General features: G+C 41.7%; 2 protein-coding genes across 3 annotated transcripts in view; both read right to left on the reverse strand.

The window, feature by feature from the left end:
- Window positions 1-188: 188 nt before the first annotated feature.
- On the reverse strand, window positions 189-12,934 carry LOC139652317 (galectin-related protein-like). Of its 2 annotated transcripts, XM_071529341.1 has the most exons (6): window positions 12,362-12,934; window positions 8,685-8,729; window positions 7,299-7,391; window positions 6,794-6,882; window positions 5,639-5,822; window positions 189-1,415 (listed from the first exon to the last, which is right to left on the reverse strand). In XM_071529341.1, the coding sequence occupies exons 2-6, from the start codon at window positions 8,721-8,723 to the stop codon at window positions 1,272-1,274; spliced, it is 549 nt and encodes a 182-aa protein (XP_071385442.1). In that variant the 5' UTR covers window positions 8,724-8,729; window positions 12,362-12,934; the 3' UTR covers window positions 189-1,271. The 2 variants fall into 2 exon arrangements, with proteins under 2 accessions (XP_071385442.1, XP_071385441.1); XM_071529340.1 differs by lacking the exon at window positions 12,362-12,934 and having other exon boundaries at window positions 8,685-8,837.
- Window positions 12,935-14,888: 1,954 nt separating this feature from the next.
- Window positions 14,889-23,099, reverse strand: part of LOC139652316 (equilibrative nucleoside transporter 2-like) — a 16,936-nt gene continuing 8,725 nt past the window's right edge. Inside the window, exons 7-13 of the mRNA XM_071529339.1 lie at window positions 22,824-22,951; window positions 22,336-22,411; window positions 22,107-22,198; window positions 20,297-20,405; window positions 18,885-18,970; window positions 17,746-17,942; window positions 14,889-16,160 (exon numbers count right to left, since the gene is read on the reverse strand). Of these exons, the coding sequence (XP_071385440.1) occupies window positions 16,049-16,160; window positions 17,746-17,942; window positions 18,885-18,970; window positions 20,297-20,405; window positions 22,107-22,198; window positions 22,336-22,411; window positions 22,824-22,951 (800 nt within the window). The 3' untranslated portion in view covers window positions 14,889-16,048. The remainder of the gene's footprint in view (window positions 16,161-17,745; window positions 17,943-18,884; window positions 18,971-20,296; window positions 20,406-22,106; window positions 22,199-22,335; window positions 22,412-22,823; window positions 22,952-23,099) is intronic.

Genomic DNA, 23,099 nt, shown 5'->3' on the forward strand with positions numbered 1-23,099 from the left:
AACCAGCAGCTCTCAAACACATTTGAGTCATGGACCTTCAAATACACACATTAATTCACCAACCTCCATTTAATTAGATTTTACCCCAGGGATCCCCCAAATGGAAAGATTTTTGTTGTTACTGATTTGGTATTGAATCATATAACTGTCTACACTGTATGTGCAGAGAGATTATAATAATAATTTTCATCCATTCCTTATATTGATAAGGACCCCCTGGAAGCCCTCAAAGACCCCTGGGGGGCCCTGGACCACAGTGTGGGAACAATTGCTTTACGCTACAGTCACCCAGAGGTAATAGACATTATAATCAGAATCACAAGGGATTTGTTTATGGGGGGGATGGTCCCAGATAGGATGGGACATAAAAAGTAACAGCAGAGGAGAAGACATACACACACAGCAAATACAGTAAAAAATGAAGTCACTAGCTGAGTTGTTCACATCATCAGATAAGTTGGATTTCTCTCTGCTCCTGCATGGGAACAGAAGTCAGCTGGCTTGCTGTGTACACAATTTTCAAATAATATTCCTTAAAATGTTTCATACCTCATTTTAAAAATAAAATGTGCTTGTTATCATCAGTTCAGACAGCAGATTTTTGTGTTACAATATCCCCAAATCGATTCTACTGAAAGACGATAAACAATAATATTGAATTATCACCCAGCCCTACAGCTCCTATTGATTGTTTGGTATGATGGTGATCTATAGGAACTGAAGATTATTTTGCGACTGCACTCATTATAAGTTGCACTGGATAAGAGTGTCAGCTAAATGCCTAAAATGTAAAAGTGTAAGGTTTATGCTGCACAGTTACCCGTCTGAGTGAAGCTGACATTTGAAAGCTACTTAACACAATCAATTAGTGAAATCAAGTGTGATTTAATTACTTAGTGGCAGTTAATCAATGCTTGTTAGATACAAAATACCAAACTGAAGCTCGCATCTTCTTCATCAGCAGTCATCTGTGTTCATGAGTAATTCCTGAGTGAATATTTGTCACTAAAACATATTGCTTGAGATTCAGTGTGTGGTTATTATCCTGTCAGATTACTGTTCAGCTTCCTTCAGGCCATGTAAAAAAAACAAACAAAGAGCTTAGGTCTCCTCTGCTTCTCCAAACTTGTTTTCTAGGCAGACTGAACAGTCAACAAGTCTTTGGCATCTCAACACAGACAGTGAAGGCTCGGTGAATCCCAGCAGCTCGCTCTCTTCCTTCACACAGATCCTGAAAAGCGGAGCTGCCTCTCTGTCTTCAGTCCTGTCCTTCAGCCCAGTTTAGTGACGCTCAGACTGCCGTTGATCCACAGCGTGTCGACCTCCTTCAGAGACGTCACTCTGTGGTAAAAGTCAAACAGCTGCTGCCCGTCCACCAGGACACGGAAACGACTTTGTTCACAGTAAATCTCAATCTGGGGAAGAGAAGAGAAACAGGAGAGTGTTTGGTCATTAATCTGTAAAAGGAGACCAGACTGTCATGAATCATCTGGTGGAGAGAAAAGTGACCCAAACATTCTCAACAATCCCTTTAATGTTCGACCCAAACCTCTTTCAAGGTGCTGCGTGTCACATTTTAACATCAATAAATTGTTACCACAGTAATTTTGCAGCATTAGTATAATTACTGTAAACAAAAAGGTGTCACTAGGTCGGATTTGGCAGGAAATCTGCTGGATTGATTAATGACACAAAACAGGAAGAGGGCGCTGTTCCTCCAGAGAAAACAGACAAGCTACAAACTACAAGCTAACAAGCTCAACAACAAGCTTAGCAGAATAAAAGGAACCAAACTTGGAGTCAAGATGAGTGAAATGCCACCTGATGAACTCCAGAGAAGGAAAATTAAAGAGTGCAGACAAGTCGGTCATGCCTAGCTAAAGTTACAGAGACTGGAGTCAGATTAGATTTGACCCGCTGTCCCGATGCCAGAATCTCTCACCTGGCAGGATGACAGGTGACCAAAACTCTGTCCAATAAACAAGCTGCTTGTGAGTCATGTGACTTTTGTCTACAAACCCTGGTTTGTAATTGACCCTTTACATAAACATGGCTGTGATGTCATCGAGGGTCACAAAATGCTAACTGGCTAACCAGTCTAGTTCCAGTCTAACTTCTGTGCTGTTAGCATTTTGTGACCCTCGATCAAATCAGAGCAGACAGAGACACAGACAGAGTTCAGACTGATAGAGACACAGACAGAGTTCAGACTGACAGAGACACAGACAGAGACACAGAGTTCAGACTGACAGAGACACAGACAGAGTTCAGACTGACAGAGACACAGACAGAGTTCAGACTGATAGAGACACAGACAGAGTTCAGACTGACAGAGACACAGACAGAGACACAGAGTTCAGACTGACAGAGACACAGACAGAGTTCAGACTGACAGAGACACAGACAGACAGGCACAGACAGAGTTTAGACTGATAGAGACACAGACAGAGTTCAGACTGACAGAGACACAGACAGAGTTCAGACTGATAGAGACACAGACAGAGTTCAGACTGACAGAGACACAGACAGAGTTCAGACTGACAGAGACACAGACAGAGACACAGAGTTCAGACTGACAGAGACACAGACAGAGTTCAGACTGACAGAGACACAGACAGACAGGCACAGACAGAGTTTAGACTGATAGAGACACAGACAGAGTTCAGACTGATAGAGACACAGACAGAGTTCAGACTGATAGAGACACAGACAGAGTTCAGACTGACAGAGACACAGACAGAGTTCAGACTGACAGAGACACAGACAGAGACACAGAGTTCAGACTGACAGAGACACAGACAGAGTTCAGACTGACAGAGACACAGACAGACAGACACAGACAGAGTTCAGACTGATAGAGACACAGACAGAGTTCAGACTGACAGAGACACAGACAGACAGACACAGACAGAGTTCAGACTGATAGAGACACAGACAGAGTTCAGACTGACAGAGACAGACAGAGTTCAGACTGACAGAGACACAGACAGAGTTTACTGACAGAGACACAGACAGAGTTCAGACTGATAGAGACACAGACAGAGTTCAGACTGACAGAGACACAGACAGACAGAGACACAGACAGAGTTCAGACTGATAGAGACACAGACAGAGTTCAGACTGACAGAGACACAGACAGAGACACAGAGTTCAGACTGACAGAGACACAGACAGAGTTCAGACTGACAGAGACACAGACAGACAGGCACAGACAGAGTTTAGACTGATAGAGACACAGACAGAGTTCAGACTGACAGAGACACAGACAGACAGACACAGACAGAGTTCAGACTGATAGAGACACAGACAGAGTTCAGACTGATAGAGACACAGACAGAGACACAGAGTTCAGACTGACAGAGACACAGACAGACAGACACAGACAGAGTTCAGACTGACAGAGACACAGACAGAGTTCAGACTGACAGAGACACAGACAGACAGAGACACAGACAGAGTTCAGACTGATAGAGACACAGACAGAGTTCAGACTGATAGAGACACAGACAGAGTTCAGACTGACAGAGACACAGACAGAGTTCAGACTGACAGAGACACAGACAGAGACACAGAGTTCAGACTGACAGAGACACAGACAGACAGACACAGACAGAGTTCAGACTGATAGAGACACAGACAGAGTTCAGACTGACAGAGACACAGACAGAGACACAGAGTTCAGACTGACAGAGACACAGACAGAGCTCAGACTGACAGAGACACAGACAGACAGACACAGACAGAGTTCAGACTGATAGAGACACAGACAGAGTTCAGACTGACAGAGACACAGACAGACAGACACAGACAGAGTTCAGACTGATAGAGACACAGACAGAGTTCAGACTGATAGAGACACAGACAGAGTTCAGACTGATAGAGACACAGACAGAGTTCAGACTGACAGAGACACAGACAGAGTTCAGACTGACAGAGCCAGACAGAGTTCAGACTGATAGAGACACAGACAGAGTTCAGACTGACAGAGACACAGACAGAGACACAGACAGAGTTCAGACTGATAGAGACACAGACAGAGTTCAGACTGACAGAGACAGACAGAGTTCAGACTGACAGAGACACAGACAGAGTTTACTGACAGAGACACAGACAGAGTTCAGACTGATAGAGACACAGACAGAGTTCAGACTGACAGAGCCAGACAGAGTTCAGACTGACAGAGACACAGACAGAGTTTACTGACAGAGACACAGACAGAGTTCAGACTGATAGAGACACAGACAGAGTTCAGACTGACAGAGCCAGACAGAGTTCAGACTGATAGAGACACAGACAGAGTTCAGACTGACAGAGACACAGACAGAGACACAGACAGAGTTCAGACTGATAGAGACACAGACAGAGTTCAGACTGACAGAGACAGACAGAGTTCAGACTGACAGAGACACAGACAGAGTTCAGACTGACAGAGACACAGACAGAGTTCAGACTGACAGAGACACAGACAGACAGAGACACAGACAGAGTTCAGACTGATAGAGACACAGACAGAGTTCAGACTGATAGAGACACAGACAGAGACACAGACAGAGTTCAGACTGACAGAGACACTGACCGAGTTTACTGACAGAGACACAGACAGAGTTCAGACTGACAGAGACACAGACAGAGTTCAGACTGACAGAGACACAGACAGAGTTCAGACTGATAGAGACACAGACAGAGACACAGACAGAGTTCAGACTGACAGAGATACAGACAGACAGAGACACAGACAGAGTTCAGACTGACAGAGACACTGACAGAGTTTACTGACAGAGACACAGACAGAGTTCAGACTGACAGAGACAGACAGAATTCAGACCGACAGAGACACTGACAGAGTTTACTGACAGAGACACAGACAGAGTTCAGACTGACTGAGACACAGACAGAGACACAGACAGAGCTCAGACTGACAGAGACACAGACAGAGTTTACTGACAGAGACACAGACAGAGCTCAGACTGACAGAGACACAGACAGAGACACAGACAGACAGAGACACAGACAGAGTTCAGACTGATAGAGACACAGACAGAGCTCAGACTGACAGAGACACAGACAGAGACACAGAGTTCAGACTGACAGAGACACAGACAGAGTTCAGACTGACAGAGACACAGACAGACAGACACAGACAGAGTTCAGAGTGATAGAGACACAGACAGAGTTCAGACTGACAGAGACACAGACAGACAGACACAGACAGAGTTCAGACTGATAGAGACACAGACAGAGACACAGACAGAGTTCAGACTGACAGAGATACAGACAGACAGAGACACAGACAGAGTTCAGACTGACAGAGATACAGACAGACAGAGACACTGACAGAGTTTACTGACAGAGACACGGACAGAGTTCAGACTGACTGAGACACAGACAGAGACACAGACAGAGCTCAGACTGACAGAGACACAGACAGAGTTTACTGACAGAGACACAGACAGAGCTCAGACTGACAGAGACACAGACAGAGACACAGACAGAGCTCAGACTGACAGAGACACAGAGAGAGCTCAGACTGACAGAGACACAGACAGAGCTCAGACTGACAGAGACACAGACAGAGTTTACAGACAGAGACACAGACAGAGTTTACAGACAGAGACACAGACAGAGCTCAGACTGCTACCCTGAACGGCTGATCCCTGATGAAGGGGAAGAACGGCACGGCCCGGTCCACCTCGCCCCAGGTCCCGGACACGCGGGCCCTTCGCAGAACCTGCCGGTCCCTGAAGCGCACGCAGAGCTCCAGAGCCACGTCAGAGGGAGGCTCCCGGGACGTCCCGCAGCCGCAGGACAGGCCGAGGTAGAACCTGCAGGGGGGAACACCAGAGGAAGAGTTGGCCTTATCAGGACTGTAATGAGCCTTATCAGGACTGTAATGAGCCTTATCAGGACTGTAATGAGCCTTATCAGGACACTAGCACTCCAGCCGGTGGAAATAGCAATAGGGGGGGGGGGATTTAGGAGTGTCTTGAAACTCCAAAACAGAGAAAATGAGTTTTGAAAGCTAGAAATCTCAGCAGCTGGTGAAGTAATCATTGAGTCACTGGTATTGATCACCAACCCTACCAACCCCCCTGCAGCAGGTTATAAGACTCATGCTTGTCCTGGGGCAGATTTATTTACAGCAGGCTATAAGACACATCATGCCCCCAGAACAAGCATGAGTCTTATAACCTACTGTACATAAATCTGCCCCTAGAACCCGCCTCCCCTCTTCTTTGATTGGTCGCCTGACTGAACCAATCATAACAGTTTCTGCCCTGAGAAGATGTTTCAATAAGCAAAGCTCCTACCTGCAAAAAACAAAACAAAAACAGTATCACATAATTAACTGTTTGAATGTAACTTTACAACAAACTGTTGAATGAAGCATCAGAGGTGTCTGATGTATTCGGTGGTATTTTTAACTATTCGGCTCTTTAAAAGTAGCCTTCATAAAGTATATAGCCTAGCACTTTTTAAACTGAGGTTACAAAGTGATTTACACAGAAGAGACATCAAAATAAGGTGCAACACACCAACAGCAACAACAGAGTGCAATTTACAAGGCAACTAAAATACCAAACCAAAAGAAGAAGAGGAAAATTAACAAAAATGACAGGAAGGAAGACACAAAGTCATCAAAGTCCTAAAAGATATATATCTATATATTTATATATAGATATATATATATATAACTATACCGTATAAATACAGTAGGCTATATATATTGAAGGGAGGAGGAGGGAGCAGCATGCTGTTCCTGTTGAAGGACATTGAGGTTGTTGAGTTATTTCACCTGTCAGGCCGGGGATCCACAACACCGACCACTATGACTTTCTTCCCCGTCCGCATCCCCCCTCTGATGAGGCCTCTGAACGGGACGGCCTGCACACACACACACACACACACACACACACACGTGCACACACATACATACACACTACTGCGTCAACACCGAAAAGAAACACACTTCTGCATCAACACACTGAGAAAAACCACAGAAAAACCTCATGAATTTCACATGTGGAAAATCCCATGTGAAACACATGACATCACATGGGCAATATGTGGAACACATGTGCTTTGCACATGGAATGTGTGGTTTTGGAACATCTTCAGGTTCTCCACATTGGTTCTGGATTACATGTGATGACATGTTTTTCCACATGTGAACACATGGGAAATTCATGTGGTTTTTCTGTAAGAAGAAACACACTTCTGCATCAAGACACCAAGAAATAACTGTGAATGAAGTGGCTGGAGCCTGAACTTGTGATGTCATCATATGATTTTCATGTTACCAGATTTCTCTGAGCTTCCTGGTCAGCGGAGCGAGGACTGTGATGTTCTGTTTTTTTGTGATTATCAGTCCCACTTCTCTGTAGAAAATGTTTCTGAGGGGAAAAGCAAATATTAGTTCCACTAGATCTTCCCCATACTCCCAAAACATACACAACGCATATATTTTAGAATATGTTTATAAATATGTCTCATAATATACAAAAAAATGCCAAAATAGCCTATATTTGTACATGTAGATGACATTCATTTGAAATAGATTTTGGACATTGGAAATACACTTTCAATTAAGTATAGGCTACAATCTGTGAACAACAAAGAACAGCAGAGGTAAAAAAAGAGATGACAGTTTTATATTATAATTCCACTAGATTAAATATCTTTAGCGAGTCTAATAAAGAAGTGAATTCGTAAAACAAACAAAAAAAAAAACACTTGAAATCTGTTTCAAATTTGAAACTACTTTTGTGAATATAAAATTTCCCATTGAGATTGTTATGTGATCTAACTGATGCTTTTTGTGTTCACAGTATTCATATATTAATGTATTCATCATAGATAACATTTTTATATTCAAAAGTAAGTTATAGACTAATGGGAATTTCTTGTAAAGTACGTGGTTAGATCTTCCATCTTTTTGCAGCAATTTAAATTCCATAATATCATAAAGTAACATAAAATAACATAAAGACTATTTCAGTCTTTCAGAAAGTTTTCATCAGTATCTGTAAACTTCTACATTAAAATGTTTTTTTTTTTTTAATAATACTTGTCTTGTCTTATTTGGTGTACAGACAGAAGTTGTTAGTGTTGACGTTCACAACACAAATCACAGCGTGAAGTCACGCGCCCTGTGACCAGCACGTGCTGCGTCAAGCTGGAATAAAACTGAACGGAAGTTATGCGATTATTCCTTCAAAATAAAAGCGTAAAGGCTATGGCTATGAATATATGCCGTGAAAAGGACAACAATAATCAACAAATGTGCTTATATTACTTACTACAGATCATCTCTTAATTATATAATTTATTTTCACTTTGATACGTTATACTTAAAAAACGTTTGAGAAAAAAAAATTAATAGTGCTTTTATTTTTGAAAATTCTGACCGGAAGTGTTATTTTCCATTCTGTCTGACTTGACAAACACCGGTTGGAGAGAGAGGGCGGGTTTGGCATAACCCGGTTTTTCATTCCTTTTAAACTAAGACAAAACATTCCTTGTGGTTTCCTGTCTGTCATCTCAGAAAGATGAAAGAAGAAAATTGTACCAACGTGAAGTTATGACACCAGTCTGTCAGCTTTCAGTCACCATGAGAGTCAGTGTGCCTGAACCTGAACCTGCTGGTTTATCAGTAATATCCTGATAGCCTGTTGCTCATTACTCACCTGTCTGTGGTCCGCTGTCACGTTGGGCGGCTCCGCCATCTTGGCCTGTGGAGGGAAACACAGCGAGGATGAAGCTGCTTTCTGTCTCTGCTGCTCCTGTTTGTCCGGTTTGGTTTCTTGTCTGAATGAATGCTGACGCAGCCTTTCCAAAAGATTAAACCTGGTCTTACCACCCCCTCACACACACACACACACACACACTCACTCCTAATCTGCTGCCCCTGCTTTCTTCTTTTCTCAGTCAATAACAAGTAGGCTTGTCATGAAGGCTTAAGCAGAGTTATTCAGATAAACTTTCCAGAAAAACACAAAACTTCCCAAAAACAATTTGTTATTAGGCCATTTCAACCAGTGGAGCAAGTGGACTCGGCCTGTCTCTATGGAAGCCTGTATAATAACCTGATAATGTGAATAAATACCAATGCACATTAATCCACTCAGAAATGTAGGGATTAGGTCTCTTTTTGAAGTAAAGAAAGTATTGTATATATAACTATCTGGTCTATTAATTGTATTGTATTTGTCTATTTGTTCTATTCTTGTTTTTGCACTTTAATACTTGTACAAAACTTTGGTCAGCCTTGGTTGTTTTAAAATGTGCTTTATAAATCAATTTGACTATAAAAGTGTAATAAGTATAGGCTATAAAAAGTATAGTGTATCTAAAAACATAAAATAAAGAAATAAGAACTATTATACACATCATTCTGTGTTGTAACCCGACTCTGTAATTGTAATAATTTAGTTCTTCAGTCTTTATGACATGATGTGAGGTTCTAGTTAGATCCTCACAGTGTGTGTTGGAGATGGGCTGAAGCACTTCGCTCTGTATGATTTCAACCATTCATTGGTCCATGTGTTGAATACCAACATACTGACTTGTTGATTGGTTGAGTCGTATTGCCAGTGAAACCAGACCTTTGGACAGAAGCTCTCTGTGTTTCAGAAAAACCAAAAGTCACCAGCATGGGGAGACAGAGGTTTATTGACTGGAGCTGCAGACAGGTGATAAACACTGATTTCTCTCTCTCTCTCTATATATATATATATATATCTGTCTCTTGTCAGTTAAAGATGGAGAAGAGGATTCTCTCACAAGAGATTTATCTTTTTCAACACATCTGTGTAACTTCAACACATATTAAAGGTGCAATAAGAAAGATTTTTACTGTTTTATAGCACAAAATGACCATTATATATCTGCAGGGGGTTGATAGGGTCGTTGATCAATATCAATGACTCAGTGATTATCTCATCAGCTGCTGAGATTTCTTTCTGGCCTGTACAGTGGCGATAGGAGGACTTGGGGGTCCAAAGACCATAAGCATAAAAACGAGGTTGAGAGTTAAAAATGAACTATAATGCAATATAGTTTGATTGTTTTTAATCAATATTGTGAACCCAAGATCCAGTAAATACGTTTGAATATGCTCAGAAATTATTAAACAAATTATTACCTGCAGGACAAAGTTTCTATCACTGCAAGGACTCAATTGACTTGTATTGTTCAACGATTATATAGCTAGTGGTTAGGGTTAGGGTTAGGGTAAAAGCAGAGTCTGGACTGAACTGTGAAATATCTGGAAAACATGAAAAAATAATATCGACACCTGTCACTCTCTTCAGCACTTCTTTCTAAAAGAGCCTCTTGGTCACTTTAAACAACGCAATCTTACATTTCAGACAATTTCAGTGTCAGAGTTGAACAGCCAATGACATGGCTCCGCCCATAGGCTCCGCCCCTGGACCTGTACTTTTTGTGTTGAAAACCTCACTGGAGTTTCAAGACTGTTGTGATTATGTGACTTTACTGTTTGTGTTGATTAACGTTACTGGATGATTCTTCTGTTTTCCAGCCTGTGTACACTTCACTGAAATACATCACAGTGGAGAAGCTGGTTCTCCACAACCCAACAGACTTAAACAGCAGGTGAGCTGTACTGATACTATACTGTACTGCAGTACTGATACTGAACCACAGTACTGATACTATACTGTACTACAGTACTGATACTGAACCACAGTACTGATACTATACTGTACTACAGTACTGATACTGAACCACAGTACTGATACTATACTGTACTACAGTACTGATACTGAACCACAGTACTGATACTGAACCGCAGTACTGATACTGAACTACAGTACTGATACTATACTGTACTACAGTACTGATACTGAACCGCAGTACTGATACTGAACCGCAGTACTGATACTGAACTACAGTACTGATACTGAACCGCAGTACTGATACTATACTGTACTACAGTACTAATACTGAACCGCAATACTGATACTGTATTGATACTGAACCGCAGTACTGATACTGAACCATAGTACTGATACTGTACCGCAGTACTGATACTATACTGTACTACAGTACTGATACTGAACCGCAGTACTGATACTATACTGTACTACAGTACTGATACTGAACCGCAATACTGATACTGTATTGATACTGAACCGCAGTACTGATACTGAACCATAGTACTGATACTGTACCGCAGTACTGAAGCTGAACCACAGTACTGATACTGAACCATAGTACTGATACTGTACCGCAGTACTGAAGCTGAACCACAGTACTGATACTGAACCATAGTACTGATACTGTACCACAGTACTGATTCTGCACTGCAGCCACAGCAGGCCCATTACAGGTACAGAGTGATCCTGGTGCAACAGATCAACCGTAAAGTTACTCAGTGAAGATGAAAGGCTTCACTTCACTCTGCTTGTTGCTTGTGAACAAAACTCCAGTGGCCATCTTCTCTTCTCCGTTCTCTTTCCAGTGAGGAGAGAGTGCAGAGTGTCTCCTGCCAGAGTGAGACAGGACGTGAAGAGGAGGAGGAGGAGGAGGAGGAGGGGGACATGAGGAGGAAAACGAGCCCCATCGGTCCTCCATCTTGGATGTGGGAGGGCTTCTCTGTAGAAAACTACTCTCCCAAACGAGTTCGGTCCCGAGTCTGCGGACGGTTCTCCCAAACCGTCCGCAGACCCAGACCGGAGGAGCCTGGACAGGACACGCATATCTTCATCACCACAGCGAACACCACACCGAAGCTGACGGTGCCGAAGCCGTTCCAGATGACTCAGCGTGAGGTGGGCCGCCGGCGGGACGGGCAGAGAGCGGGCAGAGAGGCGAGGCCCGATGCCTTCAGCGGGCCGGTGGAAGCCCCTAGTTTCCGAGCCAGGCCGGTTCCCAGAAACACCCGGCTGCTGCTGTACGACCAGATGGAGGAGGAGAGGAAGAGGAAGAGGAGGCTTCTTCACGAGAGACGAAAACAACTCCTCCTCGCCATGCAGTGCCCTTTTACCTTCAGAGCAGAAACGGAACAGAGAGGTGGAGAGCCTCGGGACGTCCCGCCGGCCGGACGGCACCGCTGTCCAAACACGCAGGAGAAGAAGTTCACCTTCCAGCCCGGAGTCAACGGGACGGTCCCGGACTTCAGCCGGCTGCAGCGGGAGTTTGAGGAGCGGCTGCAGCGGGCGAGGAGGGCGAGGAAGGCCACCGTCCCTCTGCCCTTCAGCTTCTACTGCGGCTCGGATCAGAGAGGAAGAGCGGAGGAGGAGGAGGAGGAGGAGGCGACAGGTGGAGACAGAGAGAAGACCCCAAACCCTGCTGGGAAACAGGATTCAGAAAGAACCAAGGAGAGCTCCAAAAGACTTACCAAGTCTGCTGTTCTGCGTCAGGAAGCGGTGAAGTACGGATCCTTTCTTGGAGTTGTACTTCCCTTGTGGTGATTTGTCTGCTTATAGTGTGTTTTGTTTCTTTTTTTTTTCCATGTGATTTGCAGTCCAGTAACCGCATTCCCTCGCTGCAACTTTCTGTTTTTCCAGAAAGAGGCTTAAAGAAAGGCAGGAAGCAGGTCCGGCAGTGGAGGAGATGAGGTCAGAGGAAAGGGCCGGGAAGCACAGACAGCAGCTCAACACAAGGAAAGTTAATGTACTACAGGCTGCAGAGAATTAGTTCTATTATAGTCTATCACAGGGATGGACCGATCTGCTTATCATACGGTTCAATACGTGATATGGGGTTCAGGATTCAATACAACCAGGATACGATGCAATAAATAAAAGTTCAGTGACAACAAAGTCTGACTGTGCAGAATTCTGTTTATTTCTGAGACTCAAATCTTTCCAGCGATGCCATTGGCTGCTAGAATGTAAACAACAATTTAAAAATGTCGTTACAAAGTGACAATAATATAATTTGGATGGAGAGCTTGTGAAACTGTGATGGTCAAGAGTCTCATTAGTGATTAATACAGCAGAATAACATGGAGCTGATATCACCATTCATGTTCCTGACACAACATATGGATTGACACATTTTTGTATTGAGATATATTAAATTTCGATATATCGTCAGGATAGATGGTACCATGAATAGCAAACTGTATGTGCAATATGTGTCCCTGTTGTTCCTGAGCTGGATAGCAGTTACCTCTCATTTACCTGAACTGATTTAGAGAGGAGGTTATCAATATAGGACTGGGTTATATGATAGAATAGAGCAGATTATGATTAGGATTATTATTAGTGGTAGTAAAACTAGTAGTAGCAGCAACAGCAGTAGTAGCAGTAATAATAATAATATAATTACAATATAGTACTTTTCAAAACAAACATACAAAGTGCTTCACAGAGACAAGGATGTGAAAGAGAGATAATAAAATCTGACAAAGGCAGAGGGCAGAAAAAAAAACAAATAAAAGCCAAAAACAGTTAAAAACAAAACAGAAGCAGAATGAAAACAGTAGAAGTAGCAGCAACAGCAGTTGTAGCAGTAGTAGTAGTAGCGGTAATAGTAATAGTTTTAGTAGTAGTATTAGCAGTAGAAGTAGCAGCAGTAACAGAAAACCTAGTACTAGTTCTTAGCAGGAGTATAAGTATTAGTAGTAGTAGGTCTAGTGACAATAGTAATAGCTGCAGCAGTAGTTGTAATAGCTGTCATTTTAACAGTGATAGTGGTTGTAGCAGTAATACTACCAGTAGTAGTAGTAGTGGTAATAGTAGTAGTTTTAGCAGTAGTAGTAGCCTAATAGTAGCAGTAGTAGTAGTAGCACCAGTAGTAGCAGTAGCAGTAATAGTAGCAGTAGTAGTAGTAGTAGTAATAGTAGTAGTAGTAGTAGTAGTAGTAGTGGTAATAGTAGTAGTTTTAGCAGTATTAGTAGCCTAATAGTAGCAATAGTAGTAGTAGCAGCAGCAGTAGTTGTAATAGTAGTAGTAGTAGTAGTAGTAGTAGTAGTAGTAGTAGTAGTAGTAATAGTAGTAGCTGTAATGGTAATCATATAAGAGGAGGCTGTTGCTGTTCAGTGGGTCATGAAGGCAGTCTGCTGTTCTTCCAGCAGGAGGCAGTGTTTCCTGCAGAGTGAAGCTGAGCAGGCAGACAGGAAGAGGGACAGCAGCAGGTCATGACAGGTACCGGCCTTCATCAGGCTAGCTCACTATTAACTAACATGAAGTCCAGCTGTGTTTAGTAAAGCAGACAGGATGCAGATTGAACTACTAACTCTGTTCTGGATGAATCCAAGAGTGGACATACAGCACCAAGAAACCTTTGCATGGTCAAAAGAAAAGACCTCTAAACAAGTGTATTTAAGACATTTTAAAACCTTTAAGGCCTTAAATTTAGATCATTTATTGTAAGACTTGTTCAGACTCTTTGCAGATACCTGGTGGTTGTACTGCTCAGCTCCCAGTGTGAATGTGTGTGACTGTGTGAATGTGAAGCAGGGTGATGCTGGAAAGGTGACAGTCATCTTTCCCTAGAGATAGAAAGGTTTAAAAAATGTGAATCTGTCAATAAATCTCTGTCTTGGTTCCTTTAGGTCCAGATGCTGAGGTGGAAGATGAAGATCTGCTGCCATAGACTCTGTATCACATGGTACCACAGTGAGCTAATAATAAATGGCAAGTTGTTTAATTGCACTCAGAGTCTGACGTGTTTCCCCTGCATGCTTCAAATATGAATCTTCACACCTTAGCTGCACATTTTCACACACAAATCTCTTTATATAGAAAGAGCCGTGTGTCAGACTGCACACCAGCTGGAGCAGGGAGTCAAAACAACAAAGAAACGACAGCTTTACATGTGAGTGCGTTTGAACCATTTATTATCAAAGCAAGCAAAGTCAAAAACATTGATATTTATAAAAATGTAGCCTATATATATATATATATAAGCAACCCAGTAATAAAAATGTCTATAAAAAAGGAACAGTTAAGTGCAGTATAAGACTGAAAGAAGTACAAAAATGCCCTTCAATATCTCATAAAATATAACAATCCTTAAGAAATATCATTAAATTCAAACTGCAATACATCAAAATATACATTATATGTCATAAATCCATCAGAAATTCACTGATCTTCAATGAGTTTGTAAAATACTGTAATATTAAGAATGCAAATAAATAATGGTTCAATAATTTCAGTGCATAATCCCTTTTTCTCCTTTCAGTAATAAAGTAAAAAAATATATATATATCTGTTAACCCGCAAATCTGTCGGAGTCAACACAGCAAGATTCCTTCCAGCCAATAGAAGCTCTGTATCAGAATTCCTTCCAGCCAATAGGAGCGCTGTATCAGCAGGATGAAAACCCTGAGGCACCACAGGTGAAAATGGATATTTTGGTGATTTTGTCTATTTTGCTTCTATAACTTCTGTACAAATACACACAACAATCATTACAAACTAATATAAACAGTTAATTAATGTGTTTTATACCAGAAAACTTCAACAGCCATGATGTGACACTTCACTGTAAGATCCGGCCATCAAATCTGACCTGCTGCTTCTAATCTGCAGAGGCTTTTATGAATGTATTTTATGGAGTATTTTACATGGAAACATATTGCAAAATCTGAAATCTTTGCCACATATGTAGTATTTTGTAAAAGCTCTTGTAGAGCAAAAGTTTGGTCTAATAACAGTAAATTGCATAGATCCAGGTGAGCGGAAGATCTTTTACACTGAAAAAAATTCAGCAAAAACAAACAAACAAAAAAAAAAACAAATAATTTTTACAAATCATTATTTACAAAGAATGTAGTTCATCAAAAGGAAACATGAAAACTTTTTGACTTTTTCCAGTGAGAAATAGAAATGTTCAACTTGATATGCAAATGTATGCATTTTTTTTATAATCACTAATTTGAATGTTAATAACAAAATAAATAAAAGTAATTGAATATGCTAATAACAAACCAAATGAAGTCGTAATACAATACACAATTTCATTCTGATAGGATGAAAGGAATTTTTTTTTTCCTATTCACATGCGGAGCCTCGTCTCGTTTGTCACTGACCAAGGATCAATAAAGTTCTGTCCTGTCTGAACAGCTTCAGTCTCACACCAGTTTGCCCAGCAGGAAGGACAGAGAGGCTCCCAGTGCCAGACCCAGAGCCAGGAAGAAGGTCATGAGAGAGCCGGCCGTCTCACAGTCCTTACAACGCACCAACCTGAGAGAGAGAGAGAGAGAGAGAGAGAGAGAGAGAGAGAGAGAGAGAGAGAGAGATAGAGAGAGATAGAGAGAGATAGAGAGAGAGAGAGAGAGAGGCGGGGAGAGAGAGAGAGAGAGAGAGAGATATCAGCATACTCCACTACTACATTTTCTTTTATTATTAACTATTATTATTACCATTATTCTACTTGTTTCTTTTAATTTTATTGGACTTATTTTTATCATCATTATTTATTAATGCTATCATTATTGACTGCTTTCAAAGATTTGGCAGTATATACTGAATTGTATAAAGCTTATTTTTAATTGAAAGAGTTAGAGAGAAAAACAGAGAGTGAGTTAGAGAGAGACAGTGAGAGAAACAGAATCTCGGAATTCAGACTTTTTTTTTTTGCGAGAGAAAAAAAAAGTCAGAATTCCGAGATGAAACGTCTTTTGTGAGGAAAAAAGTCCAAATTCTGAGAAATAAAGTCAGAATTCTGAGATAAAAAGTCACAATTGCGAGAGAAAAAACTCACAATTGAGTCGTTTTTTATTTTATTGAGTGGCGGGAATGGGCTTCCATAACTGTAGGACTGAAACAACACAATAAAAAGATAAACTTTCCCAGACAGACAAACATCAGCTGATAAAAAGTTGTTTGTTTGATTGAGTGCAATAAAATATCACTGCTCAGTGTGAAATACAAAGGTCACATCCGGTGTGAGACACTACTGCAGTACATCTGGGGCCGGATTCACAAAACCCTCTTAAGAAAAAAAATCTCCTCAAGTGCCATTTTTTTCTTAACTTTAGTCTTAAGAAAAAAAATAGGAAAAAATGCTCAAAAACAGTTCTTATATATTTTCTTAACTTTCTTCTCATGTTTCCTCCTAAGAAAAAACGTAGGAATAAATGGTATTCTTGAAATGAAAGTTCTCAGATTTGTTCTTGATTTTTTTCTTAACTTTAAGACGGCCCTTCACCTGTCTTAAAACTCCTACAGTGAAAAGGTAAGCCTCTAATATCATATATTTAAACACATTTTAGACAAGTAGGTTATAGTTCAAAGTCTTCATAGGTTCCCCTACACCTAACATTAAGATGAACATTTATTGTAAAGCTTTATTTGGTGTAGGGCCAGGTAGGCCTCTGTCTCATGTCTGTTGGAAATAAGCTGCAAATTTTACAGTTACCAACAGCAACCAATGTTTAAATCTTTGCTCTAGTTGCTCTAAATAGGTTTTTCCCCAATTGTTTTGTAGATGGAAGCACTTTGGGTTGCCTCCTAGCCTCGTCTCCTAGCCTCCTAGCCTTGTCTCCTCGCCTCCTAGCCTTGTCTCCTAGCCTCAATGGCAGTAAGCCTAAAGTTTATTAACTATTCAGGCCCTATTTTGAGAAGTTCTTAAGTTGGAAAATTATAGAAATTCGTAAGAAATGAGACTGTTACTAAGAAAATATTGAGGAATTGCACTTAAGAGCCTTCTTAAGAACTTCCTAAAACTTCCTCTTATGTCATTTCTTAAGATCTATCTTAAGAACACATTGGTGAATCCGGCCCCAGGTTCTGGACACTACTGCGGTACATCAGGTTCAGGACTCACTGCGGAGCGTAGGCCATGCTGAGGCTCGCCAAGTATCCGTTGGAGAAGGAGAACAAGGCCATGATGGTGACGAAGGCAGAGTCGTGGGAGAAGAGGACGGGGAGGCGGGAGTTGGGGATGTTGCACATCATGAGCAGAGGGATGAAGAGCAGGCGGGAGAACACCGCCGCCGGGAACAGACGGCTCTCCTTCGACGGCTGGAGGAGGGAAACGTCCGGATTCAGAGTCATAAATAACTGATGATATTATTCTGATAGAGTTATATAGAGCTGTCTGGGATCCATGCGGCATATGAAAGCTCAAAACTAAAACACTTAAAAAATATCATGGGAAATCTTTGGAGAATATCTGGCTCTCAAAGTCAGTTTTGGAGAAATTTCCCTTTGAATGCAAATATACTGTTTTGACATGTTGCTTCAGATTACATTTAATTTTTAGATAAGCTGTCAAATATGAAATAGAACAAACCTAAGTAATTGAATACTTCAATATTTGAGACAATATGTTTCTTAACACTAGAACCGCCAAGGGGTCTTTTTTTTTTTACCCCCCTTTCGTTTTCAAATGCATGTAACTCTGTTAAAATAAAACCCCTACATCTCTCAGTTCATGACTTTTCCTAAAACGGGTTTATTAAGCGATCTCTAGTTCATATGGGAAACTTGAAATTTGAATGTTTATACATCAAAGAAATCTTCTCAAATATTGAAACAAGTTGTTGTATGTTGTTCTTCATCTTCCAGTAATCACAAATATATTCATCAAAGTGGTTTTACTTTGCTTTATAAGCTATAGATGATGGAAAGTATCCACCAAATATCCAATATCAAGCTAACTTCACTCTGGTTTTTACTTACTTTTACTTAAAAGCGTCTGCCAAATGGGAAATTGTAAATTGTAGGTGGAGAGAGCGATATTGATCGTGCCAGCTGTCATTAAAGTGAGTCATGTTGCTCAAACCCCAGCCTGTCTCTCTCTGCTGCATTGCATTCTGGTCTCTCTCTCCTGTCCTGCTCCTGTGGTCTCTCTCCTCTTCTATGTACGATGGATTTCTCCCTGTATGACTGCTGAAACGTCTCTTGGTGACAAAATGGCGGCTCTCGTGTCTCATCTGAAGGAAGGAGGCAGACTGGACTCACCCACTGGAGGAGCGACGGGGCGCCGCGGCCGGCCAGGTCCATGGCGTTGAACACGATGAAGCAGCAGACGCAGGTGAAGACGTTATCTGCAGGGGACAGAGAGCGATGACTCACTGCTGCTCACACACAACACACTGCAGCTGCACTCTGACTAGGGCCGAAGGATTTTGAAAATATATCTAATTGCAATTATTTTGACTGATATTGCAATTGCGATATGATTTGCGATATTAGAGGGAATGATCATTTTTACATCATTATTCTCATTTTCATTGAAAAACGTATTAAAATGATTATGGTGTGATTTTTGCGGGGATCTGTACCGAACAAAGATGTTTTCTTAAGTCTGTAGAATATGATGTGTAGGCCAGGACATTTCTGCAGCACCACAATATTTAATTTAAAATGGTATTTTGACACATTTCACCTTTAACAAATATTGAGCCTCCAGTGATTTCTCCATCTTCCTTTCCCTCCTTCCAACATCTGCTGCCAGAAACTCTTTCAGCTTTAGCTCCGTTTGCTCTGGAAGAACAGAACCTCTTCCTGTTTTGCAGTGGTGGAATGTAACTAAGTGCATTTACTCAAGTACTGTACTTAAGTACAGTTTAGAGGTACTTGTACTTTACTTGAGTATTTCCATTTCATGCTACTTTATACTTCTACTCCACTACATTTCAGAGGGAAATATGTATGTAAATATGTACTTTTTACTCCACTACATTTATTTGACAGCTTTAGTTACTAGTTACTTTGCAGATTTAGATTATTAATACAAATTATAAATCAACTAACAAATTATTATATATTTTATAGGTTAAGCTACCCAGCAGTATATAAAGTAATTAAAATGAGCTCCACCTTTACCAGCTGCAACATTAAAGTGATGAACACATTAATGCATCAATAATTATAGTCCAATAACATGATATATATGATTCTGAAATGGGCCATTCTGCATAATGACTACTTTTACTTTTGCTACTTTAAGTATTTTGATGCTAATACTTTTGTACTTGTACTGACTTAAGTAAGATTTTGAATGCAGGACTTTTACTTGTAACAAAGTATTTTTACACTGTGGTATTGCTACTTTTACTTAAGTCAAAGATCTGAATACTTCTTCCACCACTGCTGTTTTGTGCCGTAAAGCGATCCAGCAGATTCCCCTCCAGATCCACCAGGTGGAGAAACAATGGAGGATTCAGAGTAGAGGCTGATAGAGGCTGACAGGCTGACACTGATGCTCTGGGTTGTTTACGGTAATCATACCAATGTCTCAAAATTTACATAATGATGATTTATCAATGTCAAAATGCTAGTAGGTCTAGTTTTCTTTTTATGCGATGCAATTACTGTAATCTAGGAACATTTCAGAGCAGAATGAAGCTTAATAAAAGCAGGTTTCTCACCCCAAGCTTTGTTTTCCTTGTAGACGGTCTGCACTCGCACTGTGATGACGGGAAACACAGCCAGAGTGACGGCAAACACACAGGTGACACAGAGCGCCATGAGCCAGATCTGAGGAGGAGCAGAGACGGGTCAGATGGAAGCTTTGATAAGCGGCAGGAAACCGACTTCTGTCTTATCTACACACTTCTGAACTGGTTCTCTAAAAGGCAGTGTGGTTCCACGAAGAACCATCACATAACTAAAGAATCACTTTATTTAGTGGACGGTTCTTCATGTTCCTCATATGGGTCTTTGTGATATTAAAAGGTTCTTAATTCTTATTTGAGTTACTGGATGGTGGCTGATGGCATAAATTTGGAAACTTACGACACTCCTCTTCCTAATTGGAGGTTAAGGGCAATTAAACAGAGACACAATGCAGGTGTCTAAGCTAAAGGAGTGGGGAGAGAGAGGGAGAGAGAGAGAGAGAGATGGGGAGAGAGAAGAGAGGAGAGAGAGACAGAAAGAGAGAGAGCAGAGAGAGAGAGAGAAGAGAGAGAGAGATAGAGGGGGGGAAAGAGACAGAGAGAGACAGAGAGAGCAAGAGAGACAGAGAGAGACGGGGAGAGACAGAGAGAGGGAGAGAGAGAGAGAGACAGAGAGAGAGACAGAGAGAGACAGAGGGGGAGAGAGAGAGAGACAGAGAGAGACGGGGAGAGACAGAGAGAGGGAGAGAGAGAGACAGAGGGGGGGAAAGAGACAGAGAGAGACAGAGGGGAAGAGAGAGAGAGACAGAGAGAGACAGAGGGGGAGAGAGAGAGAGGGGGGGAAGAGACAGAGAGAGACAGAGAGAGCAAGAGAGACAGAGAGAGACGGGGAGAGACAGAGAGAGGGAGAGACAGAGACAGAGAGACAGAGGGGGAGAGAGAGAGACAGAGAGAGACAGAGGGGGAGAGAGAGAGAGAGACAGAGAGAGACAGAGGGGGAGAGAGAGAGAGAGAGAGAGAGAGACAGACAGAGAGAGCAAGAGAGACAGAGAGGGAGACAGAGAGAGAGAGAGACAAACAGAGGGAGACACAGAGAGAGAGAGAGAGAGAGAGAGAGAGAGAGATTCTTTCAAGAATCTTGGTCTGAAAGGTTCTTTGTGGAACCAGAAATTGTTCTTATATGGCATCACTCCGAAGAACCTTTTTCGGTTTCCAGTTGCCACCTTTTAGTTTTTTAGTTTACCGCCAACAGCGTTAACTCTGACTGTTATCGGCCTCTAGAGGCCACCAGGAGGAACTGCAACAACACTGACAGAACTTTTCTGCTCCGACACAAATCTCTGGTACCTTCTCTACCAGCCAGAAGTTTCCAGAATAGAAAACAGCCTCCAAATGATGACTGGTTCCCTGACAAAGCGTCTGGCAGAGCAGACTAATATACAAGTAGGGCTGAACGATTTTGAAAAAATATCTAATTGCGATTATTTTGACTGATATTGCAATTGTGATATGAAACGTATTCAAATGATTATGGTGTGATTTTTGCGGGGATCTGTACCAAACAAAGATGTTTTCTTAAGTCTGTAGAATATGATGTGTAGGCCAGGACATCTCTGCAGCATGACAATATCTAATTTAAAATGGTATTTTGACACATTTCACCTTAAACAAATATTGCGCCTCCTGTGATTTGAAAATCGCAGTAGGCCATATTGCGATTTCCATAAAATTTCAATTAATTGTTCAGCCCTACATACAAGCAGTTAAAATGTACTAACAGTTGGCTACTAATTTCCCACCTGGATAAGAAGAAAAGCTCATTTCATCTCAGAAACAGGTTCACCTTTTTGAAGACAGCCAGGACAGAGGAGCGAGCCGCCGGCTCCGAGCCGCTGGCCTCCAGCTCTTTACTGTTGTTGTTCAAAGGCTTCTTGTCTTTAAAGGAAAAAATCTTTGCGTCAGTCACCGGATAATAACTGGACCATCCTACATATCTCACAGAAACTCATTCTCAGACACCTGAAACCAGATTCTGATGTTCATATGAGCTTCAAGACTTCATGGAAACCGACCTGTCCCGTTGATGAGCTCCTGAGCCGTCTCCACTTCATCAGCCGGACTGCTGTTCAGATAGAAACGAGCAAATTCCTGCAGAGGAGAGAAAACACTGAAGGTCAGAGTCACCATGGAGCAGGAGCGTGTCAACAAGGCTCAAAAGACCTTTTTAATGCTACCTTGAACTGAATTTAAGACCAATTTAAAAACCAAAACGAGGAAATAAAGCAGGTAAAATCAGCCGACTGAACAGAGCTGATGACAGTTCTGAAACAGGACTGTGGAAATTGTTAAGGGGAATGAAGTTTAGTAAAGCAGATAGGATGCAGATTGCACAACTAACCCTGTTCTGGATTAATCTAAGAGTGGACATGCAGCACAAGAAAACTGTCATTACATTAGTGAAAAAAACAAGACCTCTAATAACTGCATGTTAGACTTTTCTAGGCCTTAAATGCAGATGACTTCAGACTGTTTCAGGCTGTTTAAAAGCCCCTCTCCTCACCAGCCGGGGCAGCAGCAGGTAGCACAGCAGAGTTCCCAGGGTGGCGACACACGGAGTGATGAAGTATCCCAGAGCAGCTGAGCTCTCATCTGCTTTACCTGCAGCAGCTGAGCTCTTATCTGCTTTACCTGCATGGAGGGACAGAGAGAGACGTCACCTCAGAGGACTGTGTGACTTTTATTGACCTGTGGGAATTTCAACAACACTGATAGAACTGATCTCCTCCTACATGTCTCTGGCACTTGGCAAATAACAGCAAAGCTACAGAGTCCAAAA

This window comes from Centroberyx affinis, unplaced genomic scaffold (assembly GCF_046629955.1).
Source record: "Centroberyx affinis isolate AG114_WGS23_722 - 3 ecotype Tasmania unplaced genomic scaffold, CSIRO-AGI_Caff_v1 ptg001779l_1, whole genome shotgun sequence".
Classification (NCBI taxonomy): domain Eukaryota; kingdom Metazoa; phylum Chordata; class Actinopteri; order Beryciformes; family Berycidae; genus Centroberyx; species Centroberyx affinis.

Coding starts and splice junctions, on each gene's coding strand:
- LOC139652317 (XM_071529341.1), bottom strand. CDS start 8,723: ATGGCGGAGCCGCCCAACGTGACAGCGGACCACAGACAG. Junction 6,883..7,298: donor AGGAAGCTCAGAGAAATCTG/GTAACATGAAAA, acceptor GTGTGTGTGCAG/GCCGTCCCGTTCAGAGGCCT. Junction 1,416..5,638: donor TCAGGGATCAGCCGTTCAGG/GTAGCAGTCTGA, acceptor TCTCTTCCCCAG/ATTGAGATTTACTGTGAACA.